This window comes from Mus caroli, unplaced genomic scaffold, assembly GCF_978045245.1.
Source record: "Mus caroli unplaced genomic scaffold, Mus_caroli_1 scaffold_3, whole genome shotgun sequence".
NCBI classification, from domain to species: Eukaryota; Metazoa; Chordata; class Mammalia; order Rodentia; family Muridae; genus Mus; species Mus caroli.
The window spans coordinates 86991182-87009887 of NW_028227258.1; the positions used below are offsets into that span (position 1 = coordinate 86991182).

Below are 18706 nucleotides of genomic sequence, written 5' to 3' on the forward strand. Positions count from 1 at the left end.
TTGCAGCTAACTTCTATATCAATTTCACAGAGCAGTTACTGTATTTCGACCTCAGAACTTTAATCAGTTTTTCATCCAGTCTGAAGAGTGGAAAGGGGGTGTCCATCACCAAGATGACATCTTGTGTGCTGCATTTTCACCCCCACAAACTCTTGTTACAGGTAAATTGAGCCTTCACTGGACAGTGGCTTAGAGATGGTTCAGTTGAATTGCAGTAAATTTTGAGAAAAGACTTTCCTCAACTGAAAAAATAAATGAATAGATTTCCAAAGGAAGCAGTATTACAACTCTTTTAATTTCTTACTTCTATGGTAGTTAGGATTATCAGCTTCTGTGCTGTATCAATACTTTCGCATCCTAGGTCTGCTACATACCTACTCTATTATGTTGTGATGATGTTGTGACTTAATTTAAACTTTAACTCATAGTTCTCTCTGGCTAAGAATTTTTTGGTAAGTTTGGTTTAAAGTGCAGATAGTGTAATATTTTAACATATTGTTGCTTAAGATATAATAAACTCATTAGCAAACACTAACTTCTGATTGCATTTTATTTTTCCAAGAGAAGTATTAGAACTTTGAGGTAAGAATCATACTTTGGTGACATGTAAATGCTTCTTAATTGGAACATCTTAACTCTTTCCATATCTATCTTAAATGATATGTTAACTTCTTCATACATGTGTCCTGGAACAAATTAACACTTTGGCATAATGTAACTCTTAGTTTATTCTCATGCCTTCAGTTATACAGGGAAAATGTTCAGCCAAGCACTTTGTTCATAATGAATTTGAGAATCAAGCTGGACTGGAACTTAACTTCAGTGCCTTTATTCCAAATGTTTTATTATAGTAAAATAATAGAGCTAGCCACCAAATATGTGGGACAGTAGTAGATCCACCATGGGGTGTTGATATGCATCGCCTTACGTAACAGTTTCTGACCTAAGTAGACTGCTTTGTTCAGAACAGCACAAAGCTTAATACACTTTTCTATCTTCTTCCTAAGCTGTAGGAAGTCACCATTACTTGCAGCACGCTAACTCAGCTGTCCTCTGTGCTTCTCATTTGTCATTGGTCCTCTGTTCCACGGAAACTGTGTGCCATCTGGACATTGCTGTCTGACTCCTCACACAGCATAGGCATGACCATATTTTTTCTGTTTGAGCTTTTCTCTGTTTTCTTTTTAAAAAACGAATCAAAACAAAACAGGAACAAATGACTTTACATAGGCAGAACTGTTGGCCTGGAGAAAACATTTCACAAAGAATTTAGATGAAAGAAATGCAAAGAAATCCCTCTCACATGCATAAATAGTGTAGAAACAGAAGTCTTAGGGTAATTTATACTTTCTCAATCCCTGCCTAGTGCTTAGCACCACTCAAAATACTTTTCATTCTTACAATAACCCCATAAGCTAAGTACAACTTTTAACCCAGTTCTATAGATGAAGAAATATTGGTATCAAACTGAGTTAAATATCATATGTAAGGCTGCATAGCTAATAATTGGCAGAAGCTGGACTGGGACTTAACTCCAGTGCCTTTATTCCAAATGATTTATTATAGTAAAATAATAGAGCTATTCACCAAATATGTGGGTTACTTTATAATTATTGAAATTTTATAGTTAATAAAGTTCAGGTATCTATAATTTATGCTTCCAAAAAATAGAGAAAACCTACTATTTACGAGATTGTATGTAATACACATTGGGAATGGTTTCCTATTGTTTCTATTTGCCCACATTTTATATAATTATCTGGTGATCTCTGCTCCTTATCTTGGCCCTTACAGGGAGCTATGATGGAGAAATTGTTCTGTGGAATAACAACACAGAAAATGCTCACCATGCTCTTCACCCTGGCTACCAGAGACAGCTAACATCCATGGTAGGTGAGTACAAGTTTGAAACTGAAATTTTGTGTTTTGTTGGAGTGCAGTAGTCCTGCATGTTTATGCATGCACATGCTTCCGTGTACACCTAACCTATAGTTGGGAGGCTGTAAATGTTATGGCTTAGTGATAGTATAGGCTTATCACGGTGATTAAGAGGATCATCAAGACTGTCTTGGCTTTGAAAACTATCCATGGCCCTCCATTTTTTGTCTTTATGCTATGTCAGTATTTTGGTATTACAAACACCAGGGAGCAGGAGTCTCATTTTCATCTGGTTTAGATTTAGCCAATAAAACTTTCAGAATTGCTTTTAAGAGATGTTAAGTATCCTTTAGTAGGAAAATGGGAACTATGTTCACTTGGTTGGCTGTTCACCCTCAGTCTGGGGCTTGTATTAAATATTATGCCACCTGGATATCATAAATTATTCTTTACTTTAGAAACCTGAGAGGATCATTAGACAGAAGTTTATTATATTTTATTGGCTTTAGCAGAGGACATGAATAATTTATACGTAAGTGTCCCCACAATTGTCTTTCATATTTTATTTTAGCTTGTTTAGAAACTAAGGATTTTCCTTTAGATTAACTCCTTTAGATAATGACTATGACACTTCCTATGGTCGAGTTATTTCCTATTGACTCAATTAGGTAATTTCACAGTGAATAAATTTAACTTTATTAAAGTGTTTGCCATTTGGTGCTCTCTCTCTCTCTCTCTCTCTCTCTCTCTCTCTCTCTCTCTCTCTGTGTGTGTGTGTGTGTGTGTGTGTAGCTGAAGAGTGATTTATTGGGAGTATGAAAACCAATTTAAAAATGTAAGATTTTGAGGGATTATCTGACTGCAGACACAAGGCTTTGAGTCATCTTATGTACAAGGAAATAGTCATTAAGATTCATCTCAATATTTCAAGGATATGGTATAATTCTGCCTCTTTCTCTCCCCTTGACTTCAAGGGAGTACCATTTATATCTAGAGCATCCTAACTGTGGCTATTATTACATACATAGAGAAATAAGACATAAGTAACAAGACTTATTTTTTTTTTTTTTACTAGTGCAATAAAACACCAGGGCAAAGACAAAGTATAGAAGGAGATTATTCACATTTATGCTTCTTGAGGTCAGAAATATATAAGCACTATGACGGGAACATAAATCTGAGCACTCACATCTTAAATTGCTAACATGAAATAGAAAGTGAACCAGGAATGCATGTGGGTTTTAACCCTTAAAGCCTGTCTGTCTCCAGTGACATAGTTAATCCCGAAAGACCACACTATACCCAAATAGCATTACCAACTGTGAATCAAATATTTAGACATCTGAGAAAGTAGATGGCATTCTCATTCAAATCACAATTGCAAGCTTCGAAAAGCCATTAAGGACGTTATTACAATTCTCCTCCTTATCGATCCTCCTATTTCACCTTCCCTCCTCCTTCTCCTTCTTTCTCCCTCTCCCTCTCCCTCTCCCTCTCCCTCTCCCTCTCCCTCTCCCTCTCCCTCTCCCTCTCCCTCTCCCTCTCCCTCTCCCTCTCCCTCTCCCTCTCCCTCTCCCTCTCCCTCTCCCTCTCCCTCTCCCTCTCCCTCTCCCTCTCCCTCTCCCTCTCCCTCTCCCTCTCCCTCTCCCTCTCCCTCTCCCTCTCCCTCTCCCTCTCCCTCTCCCTCTCTCCCTCCATGTATTCAAATACAAATGTATGCATATACATAGGGAGGATAGAGGGGAACATGAGCTGCTATTCCTCATACACCTTCCACCTTGGTCTGATGTTTTGTTTTGTTTTGTTTTTTTGTTTTGTTTTGTTTTTGTTTTGTTTTGTTTTGTTTTGTTTTGAGACAGTGTCTCTCACTGGGTTGGCATTTGTTAAGTAGACTAGGCTGATGGCTAGTGAACCATCTTCACCTCATCACCAGCTTTGGGATACAAGTACATTCTGCAGTGCCCTTTTGCAGATGGGAGTTGGGTTCTCTGACTGTGTAGCAAGCAGTTAACTAGCAGACTTATCACCCCACACCAGGCATTACCATATTTTTCATTTTGAAAGTTTATAGGTGTCTTTGTAGGGATTTTGCAAAACTATCTGCAAACTATAGATAGATTTTGACCTAAACATTTTCAGTTTTCATAATGTAGCCTGAAGATAATATAAGTTATAATTAAACTACCATGATGAATGTCTTTTCCAGATTAACACACTAATAAATAGAATCATTAAAGACCATTATTTAAGTATATATTCATTTGATTTCATGTTCATTAAATACTTGAAAGATTAACATTAATTAGAATTTTATGCCATTAGAGAAACATTTATCTTGAACATATTGGGATGTTTGTGATATTGACTATGATTATGAGTTGAAATTCTAATTAACTCAAAACAGGAAGTGTGCCTGGCATATGCAAAGCACAAATGAAATCAAACAATCTTTCCAGTAGAGATTGTAGAAGAGACTAGTCGGAGGCCTGATGGGAGCTGACTATATGTTGTGAGACTTGATGGGAGTGGTGGTTATCTTGCCTGACGGTGGGAAGTTCAAGCATGCTGATTTGAACAGATGACAGTTCTCTTCACCAAGAGCCCTGGATTTTTCTTTATCACAGATGTAGAAGCCCAAAAGCTCAATTCCAGAAAAAGCTGTGAAACTCACGGTGTGGCAGACCAGGCCACCCAGGCTGCCCGAAATGTAAAGATTGACACAGAAGGTAATAATGCTGTTATGAGGCTTTGCTTCCTTGAAGCAAGGAAAACCAAAGCAGCCACAGGTAAGTTATGTGTTTCCATTTTGCCTTTCTGTATTTTATAAAGAAAACAATAAAGGAAGATCAATCTATTTTATTAACTAGGTCTTGCAGTATTTGACTTTGAATAGCTCTCAAGCCTGCCCTGGTTTATGAAAGGTCAGGATCAATTGGACAGAAAGATCAGACTGGTGAGGGTGGCAAATAAATCTGCCAAATAAATTCTCTGTTGTCTATGTTGAGATGAGAGTGAGAACAATTGTTATTGTATAAACAACCATTTCATATGGCAAACAAATTTTATCAGTGTTTATGTCATAATTAAGAGGTGTTTGGGAAGGGCAGAAGGCAGAGTTAGATACAAGCTGCAAATACATGAGTCAATGTGTAGGTCCATATGTATCAAAGGAATAATATCTGACTGCACTGAAGAGGGACTTCACTGAGGATGTTGGATATATGACTCAGTAGGGGAGGTTTGAACTGACTGCCTATCCCACTGCAAAGGCTGGTTGGCTCATGTCTTCATGTCAATGTTGTTTGGGGATGTTCAGAGGATTATTGCCACTTGATTTATACTTCATATAATAGGTCAGAGTCCCATTTGAATTTTTTATGGAGACACTAGCATTGGTGATACCCAGAAGTAATTGTGGAATAACTGTTGGTTTATGGACAAAATAGCAATATTTGGATGCAGATTACTTCTTGCTTTACAAAATATAACATAGAGAAGATTCATTGAATTTCCATATAAATTATATTTTGATAGTTAATTTTTTGTGTGAATAACCTAAGACATCCAGACATGAACGTTATATGATTGGAGAAAGTAATGAGCATATCTGAGCTATAGTTTATATAATCACTTTTCCACATTGAATTTGCAAATGGAAAACCTGCATGATATTTATATAAAATTTTCACCATAAATAAAGTTATACCTCTCATTGTTTTAAATCCCTTAGGCAACATTTAAGATGATTTTGAAACAGATTTTGAATCAGAATGGGGGTCAGGAAAGATTTCAGTGCTGCTGATCTCACTACTCTCATATGCTCCCCACTGGGGATGCCCCTGCAAGAAGCCACTCTGGGATTTCTGGGAGTACTTTCCTAATAGATTTCCCTTATGTAATAGGAGGGGCTAACCTGGTGTCATGTGGAGCATCTGGTTATGTCAGGTTTTGGGATACATTTAAGAAAGTACTTCTGGCTGAATTTTTGGCTCATGCTGGTGTTGGATCCATTATTATGTCTACTGATAAACCGAATCAATACCTTGCCACTGGAGATTCTGATGGATGGTTGAAAATCTGGAACATAGAGGTAAATGGAAAATATTCTCACAGTACCATCACTAGGTTTTTATGTATGTATGTATGTATTTATTTACCAAAGTATCTTATAAAAAGTATCTAGTGATGTGAGTCACATCTCATCTGTTTTGTAGATAATGGAAAAAGTGCTTCATCCTGAGTATTTTAAAGAAATCAGTTTGAGGCAGAGACTTTTTCAAAGTAACTGAAACACACACATATACATGTACACGCACACACAAATGCACAGAGGGAGAAGGAGAGGGGAGCTGGGAGAGGGGAGAGGGGAGGAGGAGAGGAGAGAGGGGGAGAGAGAGAGGGGAGAGGGGAGAGTGGGGAGAGGGAGAGGGAGAGGGAGAGTTTGGATATAAACATTCAGATACATCTTAAATGAAACAAATTCTAAATATCATCTAGTGTGCTGGCCTTTCAGCTACTTATAACCAGTCTGAGTCAGTTGTTTTAAAAATAAGCGATGACTTGCTCCATTTAAAAAAATCATAAAATAATGTAATATTAGGTGTCTCTTTGTGGCTAAGCTCCTTTCCATCATCTATATGATGATATATCAACTATCTATAGATGTTATACTTTAATGTGGATCATAGGTTATCATCTCTAAATGCACCTCTCCCCCCATTTCCACATCAGGCTCTTAAAACAGTAGTATTATTTCAATTCATTTAATATTTGAATTTCTAAATGTCAGCACATTTCTTCCCACTCAGGAGTATTGTACTAATTCCACTGAGAGCAAAATCACCCAGCCTCCCCCTTTGCTCAGATCATTTCAACCTCATGAGGACCGGATAAGTTCCTTGGAGATATGTGAGTCCTGTGGTCATCTGCTTGTCATCTCCTCCTCTGCAGACTGCAGTATCTGTGTGACTGGACTTTCCAATGCTCCTGCCTTGATCTTTGGTCAGGTATGCGTATTCTTTCTTTGCTATTGTAGAATTTACTTGACATTTAGTATAAATTTGACCTTATTTCCACGAAAGTCTCCTGCTCTTTAAAGCATATGAATGAACTGTCGGGCATTTCTGTAGCTGTAACTCTGTCATTACTCTTCCTGATTACTACTAGCTGCAACAGTCTCCATGAAGGGAAAGGCACAGAAGACATGGAAAGATGGTGACTCGTGATGGTGGAACATATTTATTATAGGATTTTTAATAGAAAAATCCAGCTTCTCATCCCTAGTACTGCAATAGGTCAGCAGCAGCAGCTTTCCCCCACCCTGCAAATATCTCCCATAGATCACACAGGCCATCACCGTTCACCTTCCTCTCACCATTAGTCACTGTACCACGGCCCCTAATTCCGAAAGGTATCCCCTAATCAACCATAGCCAACTCCAGCCAGCAAAGCAAGTAGGCACCCTGCCAACCTTTCCCCTCTCTGTGTGTTCCTCTAGACCCAATCCCTCAGGGCTGTCCCTAATACTACGTTTAGTTTCTCTTCTTTCTGCCTGCATCTCCTGTGGATCTCGCAGACTGTCCCTTCCTAATCCCCCTCCCTCTGCTTTTCACTATAGCCCATCTCCCTGCAGACATTACTGTGAATGCCAGCAGACATTACCTGCGAACACACCAACTGAGCAGGCCAGTAAAAGAGTCAAAATATAGCTATCACATGCTCCAAAAATCCAGCAAGGAAACAAAAAAATCAAAGAATAAAACACCCATCTATCAAAGACAAACCCAGGCATCAGCAACTAGACCTCTAATGATTCCAAATCTAGATGCCCCTTGATGCATAAGAACACAATAACAGCCAGGGAGGGTGGTATATCATAGCAGGCCCCGAATAATTTAATGTAGCAGAAGCACAAGAAAAAGATCTTAAAACCAACTATATGAAGATGGTAGTCATGCTTACAGAGGAAACAAATAAATCCCTTAAAGAAATCAAAGAAAACAAAACTATTGGTGGAAATGAATAAATCCTTTAACGAAGGCAAAAAAGAGACTCATTTGAAGGAATGAATAAAATGCTTTAAGACCTGAGAATGGAAATAGAAGCAATACTATTAATAATAATTATTATTACTAATAGTAATAATAACAACAATAATAAATCACAAACAGAATTCTGGAAATGAAAAATTTAGAATTTCACACAGGAATTATAGAGACAAGCTTTACCATCAGACTATCACAGATGGAAGAAAGAATGTCAGACACAGAAGATATAATAGAAGTCCAAAAAAAAGTTACATCTAAAGAATTGCTGACATAAAACATTCAGGAAGCCTGGGACACTATAAAAAAAGACCAAACCTAAAAATAACAGAAATAGAAGGAGATGAATTCAAACTCAAAGGTCCAGAAAATATTTTCATCAAAATCATGGGAGAAAAATTTCTTAATCTAAAGAGACACATGTTTATCAAGATACAAGAAGCATACTGATCACCAAATAAATTGTACCAGGAAAGAATGTCCCCTCGCCACAATGTAATTAAAACACTAAAATCATAGGGAACCAAGAAAGAATATTAAAAGCATCAAAGGAAAAAAAGACCAAGTAACTTATAAAGGCAGGCATATTACAATTACACCTGACTTCTTAGCAAAGACTGTAGAAGCCAGAAGGGCCTATACTGATGTATTGCAGACTCCAAGAGATGAGCGCTAACATCCCATACTATGATACTGAGCAATACTTTCGAGCAACTCTCTACTGAATGAAAAATGGATCCAAGACAGAAATTTTAAAAACTTTAAAGACTTTTTAGGATTCAGTGAAAATGAAAACGGAGCACACCAAACTTAACACAATGAATGTGGTGCTAAAATGAAAGTTTTATGTAGCAATAATGCCTACATAAAAAAGGTGGATTAGTAAATCTTCACACTAACAACTTGACGGCACACCAGCTCTATACTACCTGTTCTCAGCCTGTGGGTCATGAACATTGAACAATACATATTTCCAGTGGTCTTAGGAACAGTATTTTTGCTCAGTAGAAAAATTGCAGTAATGAAGTACAGCAGCTTGTTTTCTCTTGCTAGTCATGCCACCCCAAAACTTGTTTGCTGTCTTCTGCACTAGGAACTAAAGGAAGCCTGTCCACAGTTGTTTTTGACTGATCAATAAAGTTACCCGCAGCAGCAGCCAATGGCTGGGCAGAGAGAGTAATGCAGGACTTTTAGCTGCATATGAATCAGAAGATGGCCTAGTCAGCCATCAGTGGAAAGAGAGGCCCATTGGTCGTGCAAACTTTATATGCCTCAGTACAGGGGAACACCAGGGCCAAGAAGTGGAAGTGGAAGTGGGTGGGTGGGGGAGTGGGTGGGGGAGCGTGTGGAGGACTTTTGGGATAGCATTGGAAATGTAAATGAAATAAATACCCAATTTAAATAAAAAAAGAATTCTGGGAAGGGAACGAGGAAGGAGGAAGAGGAGATTCTGCTATGATAAGGACATAAGAGATGAACCTCACAAGAAAGGTGCAGGAGGGAGAGACAGCCAACATATATGTACAGTGAGAAAGCAGTCCTGGGACGGCTGCCCACCAGGATCTAGGGCAGCAAAGATGAAATTTAAATTTGATAAATATCAACTCAATAAGATCAGAGGGGAGTGTGCTAGGCATAAAAAGTTAGGGGGTGGGCCACCTATTGAGCTGCTTAAGACATATTAAAAATCAGGCTGCCTGTGTGTTTTTCATTCTTGAATCCAAAACATTTGGGTGGGTAGTAAGGAACATGTGCGCATCAGCAGGGTAGTTCAGAGCAGATTAATATTCTACCGCTTCAATGAAATATACAAATGTAGTATATAAATAAAGTTATTTACTATACAATAAAGTATATAAATACATTTATTGCTTGGTGTTCCTAAAACTGTTTGAAATTCATGTTTTCTGTTGGTCAGAACCCACAAGTTGAGTCCCACTGCCCTAGAACAAGAGGAAGTAAGCACACCCACAAGGAGTTGACAGCAAGAAATAATCAATCTGAAGGCTGAAATCAATAAAATAAAATCAAAGAACATTACAGAGAATCAATGAATCAAAGAGTAGGTGTTTTTTAGAAAAATCAACAAAATAGAGAAATTCTTATACAACAAACTAAAAGATGGATAGAAACATCAAAATTAACAAAATTAGAAATGAAAAGGAGGACATAACAACATATACCAAGGAAATCCACAGAATAATGACATATGTTAAAACCCTGTACTTCTGAAAGTTTCAAAATCTCTAAGAAATGAAAAAAATTCTTAGTAGGTTCCACTTAACAAATTTTAGTTAAGATGAGATAAACAATGTAAGTTTACCTAAAACCCCTAATGAAATAGAAAGTCATTAACTTCTCACAATGAAAAGAAGCCCAGAGCCAGATGATTTTAGTATTTCAAAGAAGAGTAAATGACAATTCTACAAAATATAAACAGAAGGAACATTGCCCCATTCATTTTATGAAGCCACAATTATCCTGATACCTAAACCACATAAAGACTCAACAAGGAAGGAGAATTGCAGACTATGTTTCTTTAGGAACATAGAGGCAAAAATACTCAATAAAATACTTTTAAACTGAATCCCAGAACACATCAAAAAGATCATGCACCATGATCAAGTAGGCTTCATCTCAGAAATGCAGAGATGCTTTAATATATGAAAGTCAGAAAATGCAATTCATCATATAAACAAACTGAAGAAAAAATATAATCATTTCATTAGATACAGAAAAGGTCTTAAAAAATTCAATACCACATCACAATAAAAATCCTGAGGAGATAAAGGATTTATCATTGCCTTAACATAATAAAAGCAATTTACTGCAAGCTTACAGCCAACATCAAATTAAAGATGAGAAACTCAATACAATTCTACTAAAATTTGGAACAAGACCAGGCAGGTTATCTAGTGGCTAAATATCTATTCAATATAGTGCTTCAACTTTTAGTTGAAGCAGTAAGACAACTGAAGTAGATCAATGGTATACAAAATGGAAAGAAGCAAGTCAAAGTATTATTATTATTTGCATATAGGATGACAAAATACATAAATGACTCTAAAAATTCACATTGTATGTCCTAGACCTGATAAACCCTTTCAATGTAGTGGCAGGATACAAGATTAACTAAAAAAAAATCAGTATCCCTCCTATTTACAAATGACTAATTTATTGAGAAAGAAATCATGGAAACAACACTTTTCAAAAAAGCCTCAAACCCTCAAACAATGTAAAAATATCTTGGGGTAACCCTAACTATGCAAGTGTTATGCAAAGCCTTGTATAAAAAAACTTCAAGTCTTTGAAGAAAGAAATTGAAGAAGATATTGGAAGAGGAAAAGATCTCATGGATCAATAGGATTAAGAGTAAAAATGTCCATCCTACTAAAGCAATCTAATAGAGTCTATGCAATCGCCCTCAAGGTTTCAAAAAAAATTCTTTATAGACCTGTAAAGAACAATCCTTAATTTCTTCTGGGAAACAACAACAATAACTACAACAACAACAACCAATCCAGAATAGCTAAAACAATGCTAAATATCCATGATTTCAAGCTGTAATTCACATGTATAGTAATAAAACTTTATGTTATTTGCACAAAAATAGATATATTGACTAATGGAATCAAACCCATACACTGATGGGCACTTGGTTTTTCATAAAGAAGCCATAAATACACTGGGAAAAAAGTATCTTGAACAAATGATGTTGTTCATACTGGATGCATGCATATAGAAGAATGCAAACAGACCCATATTTATTACCCTGCATAAAATTCCAAGTGTAATAAATACCATAAATCAACATAAAACCAGATACATTGAACCTGATAGAAGAGAAAGTGGGAAATAGCCTTGAGTGCATTGGCACAGGAGTGGATTTTGTGAACAGAACACTTATCAACGATTAAGTGGAACCTCATGAAAACAAAAAAATTTTGTAAGGCAAAAGGTACCATCAATATGACAAAGAGGCAGGCTATATAATGGGAATGATTTTTAACAAGCCTACTTCCAATAGAGGACAAATATCGAAAATATATGAAGAAGTCAGAAAACTAGGTATCAACGAACCCAAATAATCCAATTAAAAATGGAGTACAGATCTAATGAGAATTTTTAATGTAAGAGTCTCAAGTGACCGAGAAACACTTAAAAGACATGCTCAAGATTCTTAAACTCAAATATAATTAAAAGAAATAATGCAAATGAAAGTTAGTTTGAGATTCCATCCTACCCTGTCAGAATGGCTAAGATCTAAGATCTAAGTGACATCTCATGTTGGTGGGGTTGTATAGCAAAGAGAACACTCCTCTATTGCTGGTAGCAGTGCAAACTCAAGATCCAGTTAAGCTACTCTTGGGCATGTACCTAAAGGATGATCTGTCCTACCACAAGGACACTTGATTATGCTCGTTGCAGATTTATTCATAATAGCCTGAAACTAGAAGCATCCTAAATTTCCCTCAACAAAAGAATGGAAAAACAAAATTACACATTTATAAGGTCGTTTAAAAAAATCATACATTTTCATGCAATTTTCAGGCAAATGGATGCAACAAGAAAAAAAAATCACCCTAAATGAGGTAACCCAGAATCAAAAACATAAATATTGTATATATTCACTTATAAATGAATATTAACCATTAAGTAAATGATAATGAAGTTGTAATCTACAGACCCAGAGAGGTTAGGTAAAGAGGAGGGGTGGAGGTGGGATACCTGAACCTTCCTGGAAAAGGGAAATGGAACTAGATTTTTGGATGGACTCTGGGCAAGTGGGGTAGACCAGGAAGGATCAGGTGGTGAGGAGGGACAGAGGGAGAGAGGGTGGAAAGAGACAGGTAGAACTGGGGAAGGCAATAGATGTATGTGGAAATCCTGTGCTGTGGACACATTCTAGTATCTATAAGGGTGACACTAGTAAGTATTCCTAGTGGAATACTTACTAGTAACTATTCCTAGGATATGGAGTATGAACTAGCCACCTCTTGTAACCAGGCAAAGCTTCCAGTGGGAGGATTGGGTTGCATTCTGTTGAGTTGGTACCCAAGGTGGTTAGGTGGCGATCCCTAAACAGCACAGGCTGATAAGAGGACAGAAGGTCATTCTCTGAAATTTAAAAGTGGGGTCCCATTTCCTAGGACAACATCCACACAGCTCATTGAATGTAAAGAGTTCAAGCTGGTGCCTGCACCTATAATCTGTCCTGCCTGAAAGATGTGTTGGTACAGTGATAGGTCAGAACTTGTGGGAGTATCCAACCAATGTTTGTTTTAATTTGCTTCTTATGAGAGGGAGCCCATACCCTATACTGCCTGGATGGCCAGAAACCAGAGACTTGATAGCCTAGAGATATAGGCTAGAACTGAACACAGCTGGCAAAACAAAATCAGTGAAATAATTCTTAGTGATTTTCTGCTATGTTTATAGATTAGTGCCTTGTAGAGTTGTCATCAAATTGGCTCCCTCTACCAGCAGATGGGAGCTGGCATAAAGACCCATAGGTAGACATTATGTGGAGAGAAAGTTTAAATTGGAGTTCTCCATTGGATCCCTCCTCTAGGAGGTTGGGAAACCTTCAGAAAAGGAGGAGGAAAGACTGTAAGAGTAAGAAGGAATGGAGGACATGATGAGAACATGGCTCACCAAATCAATAAAGCAAGACTCACATGGACCCACAGAGACTGAAGCAGCTAGCTTGGGGCCTGCACATGTTTGTATCAGGTCCTCTCCAAACGTGTTATGGCTCTTAGCTTGGTGTTTTCAGTGAACTCGCAATATCCTAACAATGGCTGTAGTTGTATCTCTGACTCTTTTGCCTGTTCTGGGCACTCCTATCTTCCTATTAGGTTGCCTTCTTCAGCTTTTCCCTTGTCTTTTTGTGTTCTCTTTTCTCCTGTTTGGGTGTTGTCTCTTGGTGGCCTGCTTTTTTCTGAAGAGGAAATGTAAGGAACATGGCTGGGGGGCGGGGGGGATTTAAGTGTAGTGGGATGTGAGGTGGCTGAGAGCAGAGGAGTGAGAGAAAACTGTGGCCAAGATGAGAAAATATTCTATTTTCAACATATAAAAAGATATGTCTAATATTCTTACTCATTAAGTAAACACACATTTTTGAACTACTTTGAGATTTCATCTTACACATATCAGAATAGCCAGTATCAATAAAACAAATGACAAGTCATATTGGCAAGGATGGAGAGCAATGGGATACTCATCCTTTCCTTTTTTGTCTTTCACTTTTTGAGGTTTAATTTATTCATCAATAACATGGAAGTAATAGTAATACTCATTTCACAGTTTAATTTTAAGAACCGAATATTAGCACATATTTAACATAGTGCCTTGGGATTTAATTGTTTTGTTTTGTTTTTTCTCTTTTTTAAAAATAAGACATTTTCTTTATTTACATTTCAAATTATATCCCCTTTCCTAGTTTCCTCTCCAAAACTCCCCTATCTCCTCTCCCCTCCCCCTGCTCCCCAACCCACCCACTCCCACTTCCTTGCACTGACATTTCCCTATACTGGGGCATAGAACATCATCCATTTCTTATGTGAGTGAAAACTTATACACTGTCTGTAGAAATCAGTATGGTGTTTCCTCAGGAAGCTGGACATCAATCAACCTCCAGATCCACATTTACCAACCTTTGGTATATACGCAGGGACTCTACATGCTACTACAGAGAAACTTGTTCAATCATCTTCATTGTTATTCTATTAAAAATAACCAAAAATTGGAAACAGCCTAGATGTCAAACATTAAATACTGGAAAAAGAAAATGTTGTACAATTACACAATGGAATATTACTCCTTTGTTAAAAAAATAAAATTTGCAGGTAAATGGATGGAGCTAGTAAAAGTAGTTCTGAGTGAGATAACTCAGAAACCCAAAAGATAACTGGTATGTATTCACTTGTACGGGAACATAAGGTATTAGATAATCTTTGATAATCAGACTACAGTCTATACAGCTTACAGAGGTTCCACATAGAGTAAGTGACTAGGGGAGAGCAAAGGAAGTGGAGATAGCCTAGAGATATATGGATGGATTATGATGGGAGACTGAAATAAGAGGATCAAATGTGGAGGAGGAGAAGGAAGAGGTGGGTAAGGGTGGGAGTACAAAGAGGGACAGCTAAAACTAAGGACCTGTGAGGGCTCTATGTAACCCAGTTGTAATAGAAGCTTCTTAGATAAAACTCCCACTGTGCATCTCTTGCCACCAAGTGAAACTTCGAGCACAAGGAATTGGTCATATCTGATTGATTTGATGGTTCAAGGAATCCATGGAAACCCCTATATGTCCCAGGCTATTGTCAGGACCATGGGTTGCCCTCCATAAACGGATGGCAAGGCCTTCTTGTTGAAGACAATACCCACATATCTCACTGAACACATAAAATTCGAGTTGACCCAGGTGGGGTAGGGGTGAGGGCGGGGGCATCCACATGGAGACATGGTGGGGTGGGGAGGTGGTGTGGGATATGGTGCAGACGGAGGGTGGATGGGGGTGGTGGAGAATGGAATATGGAGTGTAAAAAATAAATTAAAAATAAAACAAAATTAAAAATAGTAATACATAAAATTCAAAGGTAAAAAATGTTTTAAACAAAGATCCAGTGTTATTGTCCATTCTTTGTATTCAGGTCTGTGATTTGCAAAACTAGGTACATGATTATAAAAGATGTTTATTTAATACAAATATCATGGCACAGATGTGTATTAGGGCTCTCAAACTGTACCTTTTCATGGCAGGTGTCCTCAGCCTGGTGGAGATAGGTGCAAAATAGCCAGATTTATGCTGAGAAAGGAAGGCAGAGACCTAAGAAAGGCTACTCATGCTTGGTGACATCTCAGTCAGGGTATCAGAAAACTGTCTTAATTCCTTTCAGACAGTTTCTCAATAGCCTAGAATCTACTTCTTATGCCACCCTACTGAGGACGAAAATTCAATATAAAACTCTTTGGAAGACTTAATCATACCCCTCCATAGCCTCTGAATCATCTCCTGCCTCCAGGTTCTTACCCTGTTTGAGTTCCTGTCCCTACTTCAGTGGTGAACAGCAATAAGAAAATGTAAGCCAAATAAACCCTTTCCTTTCCAGCTGCTATTGGGTCATGGTGTTTTATCACAGCAATAGAAACATTAAGACATCTATCCTGAAATTTTTACATTGAAAATATTTTCAGACAAGGTATACCTATTTTTGTGCTAGTAAAAACTCACTGGGATGTCTATTTCCCATATGTATATATTTAATATAGTGTGAAAGATAAAAATGGCAGCTGTTGCTATATAAATCATTGTAGGCAAAGCACATGAAAACTACCCTAGTCATTTTCCTGGGAAATTTAATAACTAGATTTGTTTCTGAGGCTTTGTTTTAAAAAGTTGGGTGCAAAGAAAGTAGTCGAAAATTTCATTGTAAAATTTTTGACAGAAGCTTTTTAAAAATTATCTTTAGTCTTACTTTGCTTCAGGTATTAAAAGCATAACTCTTGTGGGTCATAATAATTTCACTGGAAACTCTGTTTCTTTGTTATGATATAGCTCATGTCCTACCTTTACAGAAATTGTATACATCTATCGCATCTCCTTTACAAAACAGTAAGATAATAACTGGTCTTGCTCATTTATGTTTGAGAATATCCATGAATCTCGTTTATGCTAAAGTCACATAAATGTTCGATGAAAATAAATTTTATGAAAATAAAATAGATTTCCATTTTAGGCAAGCCATTGGAATATTGAAAACTACTTTTCTCTTCCTGAACGGGATACTCATTTAATAGAAAGTAAGAATCAAGAGGAAAGAATGAAAGTAAATCCTTTATTTTCTAAAGAGGAGTTGTGCTTAGACTCAACAGAACATTCTCTACTTACTGAGGAGGATGAAGACAACTCGACACACCTGTAAGTACTTTTAGTCATTTTCTGGATGTGGAGTCTAGATAATACTTGGATGCAGCTTGTCCTAAACCCTTGTGGTGTTGTGTCACTTTCTAATGGTAACCTCAAACTTTCTCTTAAGGCTTGGAAATTGAGTGTTTGTATATGGTTTTGCTATGTTCTTTGAGTTGTTTATATATTGTAGTTTTTGCCTCCACTGAATTCTTAATTCTTTTTTTTTTTTTTTTTTTTTGGTTTTTTTTCGAGACAGGGTTTCTCTGTGTAGCCCTGGCTGTCCTGGCACTCACTTTGTAGACCAGGCTGGCCTCGAACTCAGAAATCCACCTGCCTCTGCCTCCCGAGTGCTGGGATTAAAGGCGTGCGCCACCACGCCCGGCTTGAATTCTTAATTCTTTACCTCTCTTCATATTTATACTCTCTGTCTCCATTTATCTCTTTCTCCCCACCCACTGTCTCTTTATGTCTGTCAAGGATGCCTTGACAAGGTCCTGTCATGCAAACCAAATTGTTCTTGAATTGAAAATCCTTCTGGCCCAGTCTCCTGATTATTTTCAGGATTACAGGTATTCATTTCTAGTCTGTGTTGTCTAATCTTCTTTTCTTAAATTGTTTTAAATGTTTTATTAAAATATAGCTACATCATTTTCCCCTTTCCCTTTCTTCATTGCTCCACCTCCAATTCATGGCCTTTTTCCTCCTTGCTAATTCTTTTTGCACTTCTATTTCTACTCTATCCTCAAATTATGAGAAGTAGTCCCTCTCATTGTAACAGTTTGTCTCTGTCTGTCTGTCTGTCTGTCTGTCTGTCTGTCAATCAATTTCCTATTTTTACTGTCATGTACATTCCTATTTATTGATTTACCTGTCATTTATTATTCACCTGCCTACTGTTAATCCTTTTATTTATCATTCCATCTGCCCATTATTCACCACTTACTATCATCTTAGAATATTTGTTGGATTTTACTACCATCTTTGGTAAAATATAAAGGAATTTGATCAAAACATGTTCCAAGAACTTAACTTGAATTCTCTAACGCTCTCCTTAAGTTTCTACCCTTGCTCTGCTGATCAGATTTATCATTTCTCTATATTACTCATCAAAACCCCATTCCTATTGTCTACTTGCTCTTGTAGGCAAGGAAGTTTTAGTGTTTATTTAGGTTTATTTTCTGTACTCTTAACTTCTGCTTTCACAATTTCACATTCACTTACAAATTGTAATACACAAAAAGACGATTCTTTCTATTCTTTCTCCTGTAAAACTGGAACTGTTTATCATAAATATTTGGTTTATAAAATTTCAAGGAAAAGTAACAAAAGTTCCTGTGTCCTTCAGCCTATCCCTCACACTATCTTATGTTCATACTGAACAGTTGTTATCACTGATGGATAAACATTAACACTGCTCATTAAACTTCATAGACTAAAGCTCATTTGTTATATTAAACAATTCCTGTGGGCTTTGCATTCTCCATTCTTAGCTGCAAAATCCTCTGCATTGAGCTGAACGGTGGTTGTTTTATTTCTGAGTACTGTGCCCTGACCACAATGTAGCCAGATTTGTGGATGCCATTTTTCTGGAATTAAAGATATTTTCTCTATCTGTGTAAGGTCACTGAAAGTCTCATCTTTGCTACTTCTTTTGGACTTGATTCTTATATATTTTCTGCTCTTCTTACTTATCCACCATTCCTGTGCTTAGGCACTACCCTGGTATTTCTCTCTCGTTTGAGCAATGCCAGTTCCATAATGGCAGGCCATTGAGAGTTGCATAGTGAACAACTTTCAGGCTAGCTTCCTTCATTAAGTGATACACATTTAAAATTTCTCAACACTTACTGAAGACTTGAGAGTTCAT

General features: G+C 37.2%; 1 protein-coding gene across 3 annotated transcripts in view; it reads left to right on the plus strand.

Annotated features, from left to right (window-relative positions):
• Nucleotides 1-18706, plus strand: part of Wdr49 (WD repeat domain 49) — a 172235-nt gene that overhangs the window by 112868 nt on the left and 40661 nt on the right. For all 3 annotated transcript variants that reach the window (XR_015046620.1, XM_029475360.2, XM_085835338.1), the window contains 6 exons: nucleotides 31-161; nucleotides 1795-1893; nucleotides 4503-4664; nucleotides 5781-5968; nucleotides 6687-6884; nucleotides 16667-16848. Coding sequence is in view for 2 of the 3 variants with exons in the window: in XM_029475360.2 (XP_029331220.1) it covers nucleotides 31-161; nucleotides 1795-1893; nucleotides 4503-4664; nucleotides 5781-5968; nucleotides 6687-6884; nucleotides 16667-16848 (960 nt within the window). In the remaining variant the exon portion in view is untranslated. The remainder of the gene's footprint in view (nucleotides 1-30; nucleotides 162-1794; nucleotides 1894-4502; nucleotides 4665-5780; nucleotides 5969-6686; nucleotides 6885-16666; nucleotides 16849-18706) is intronic.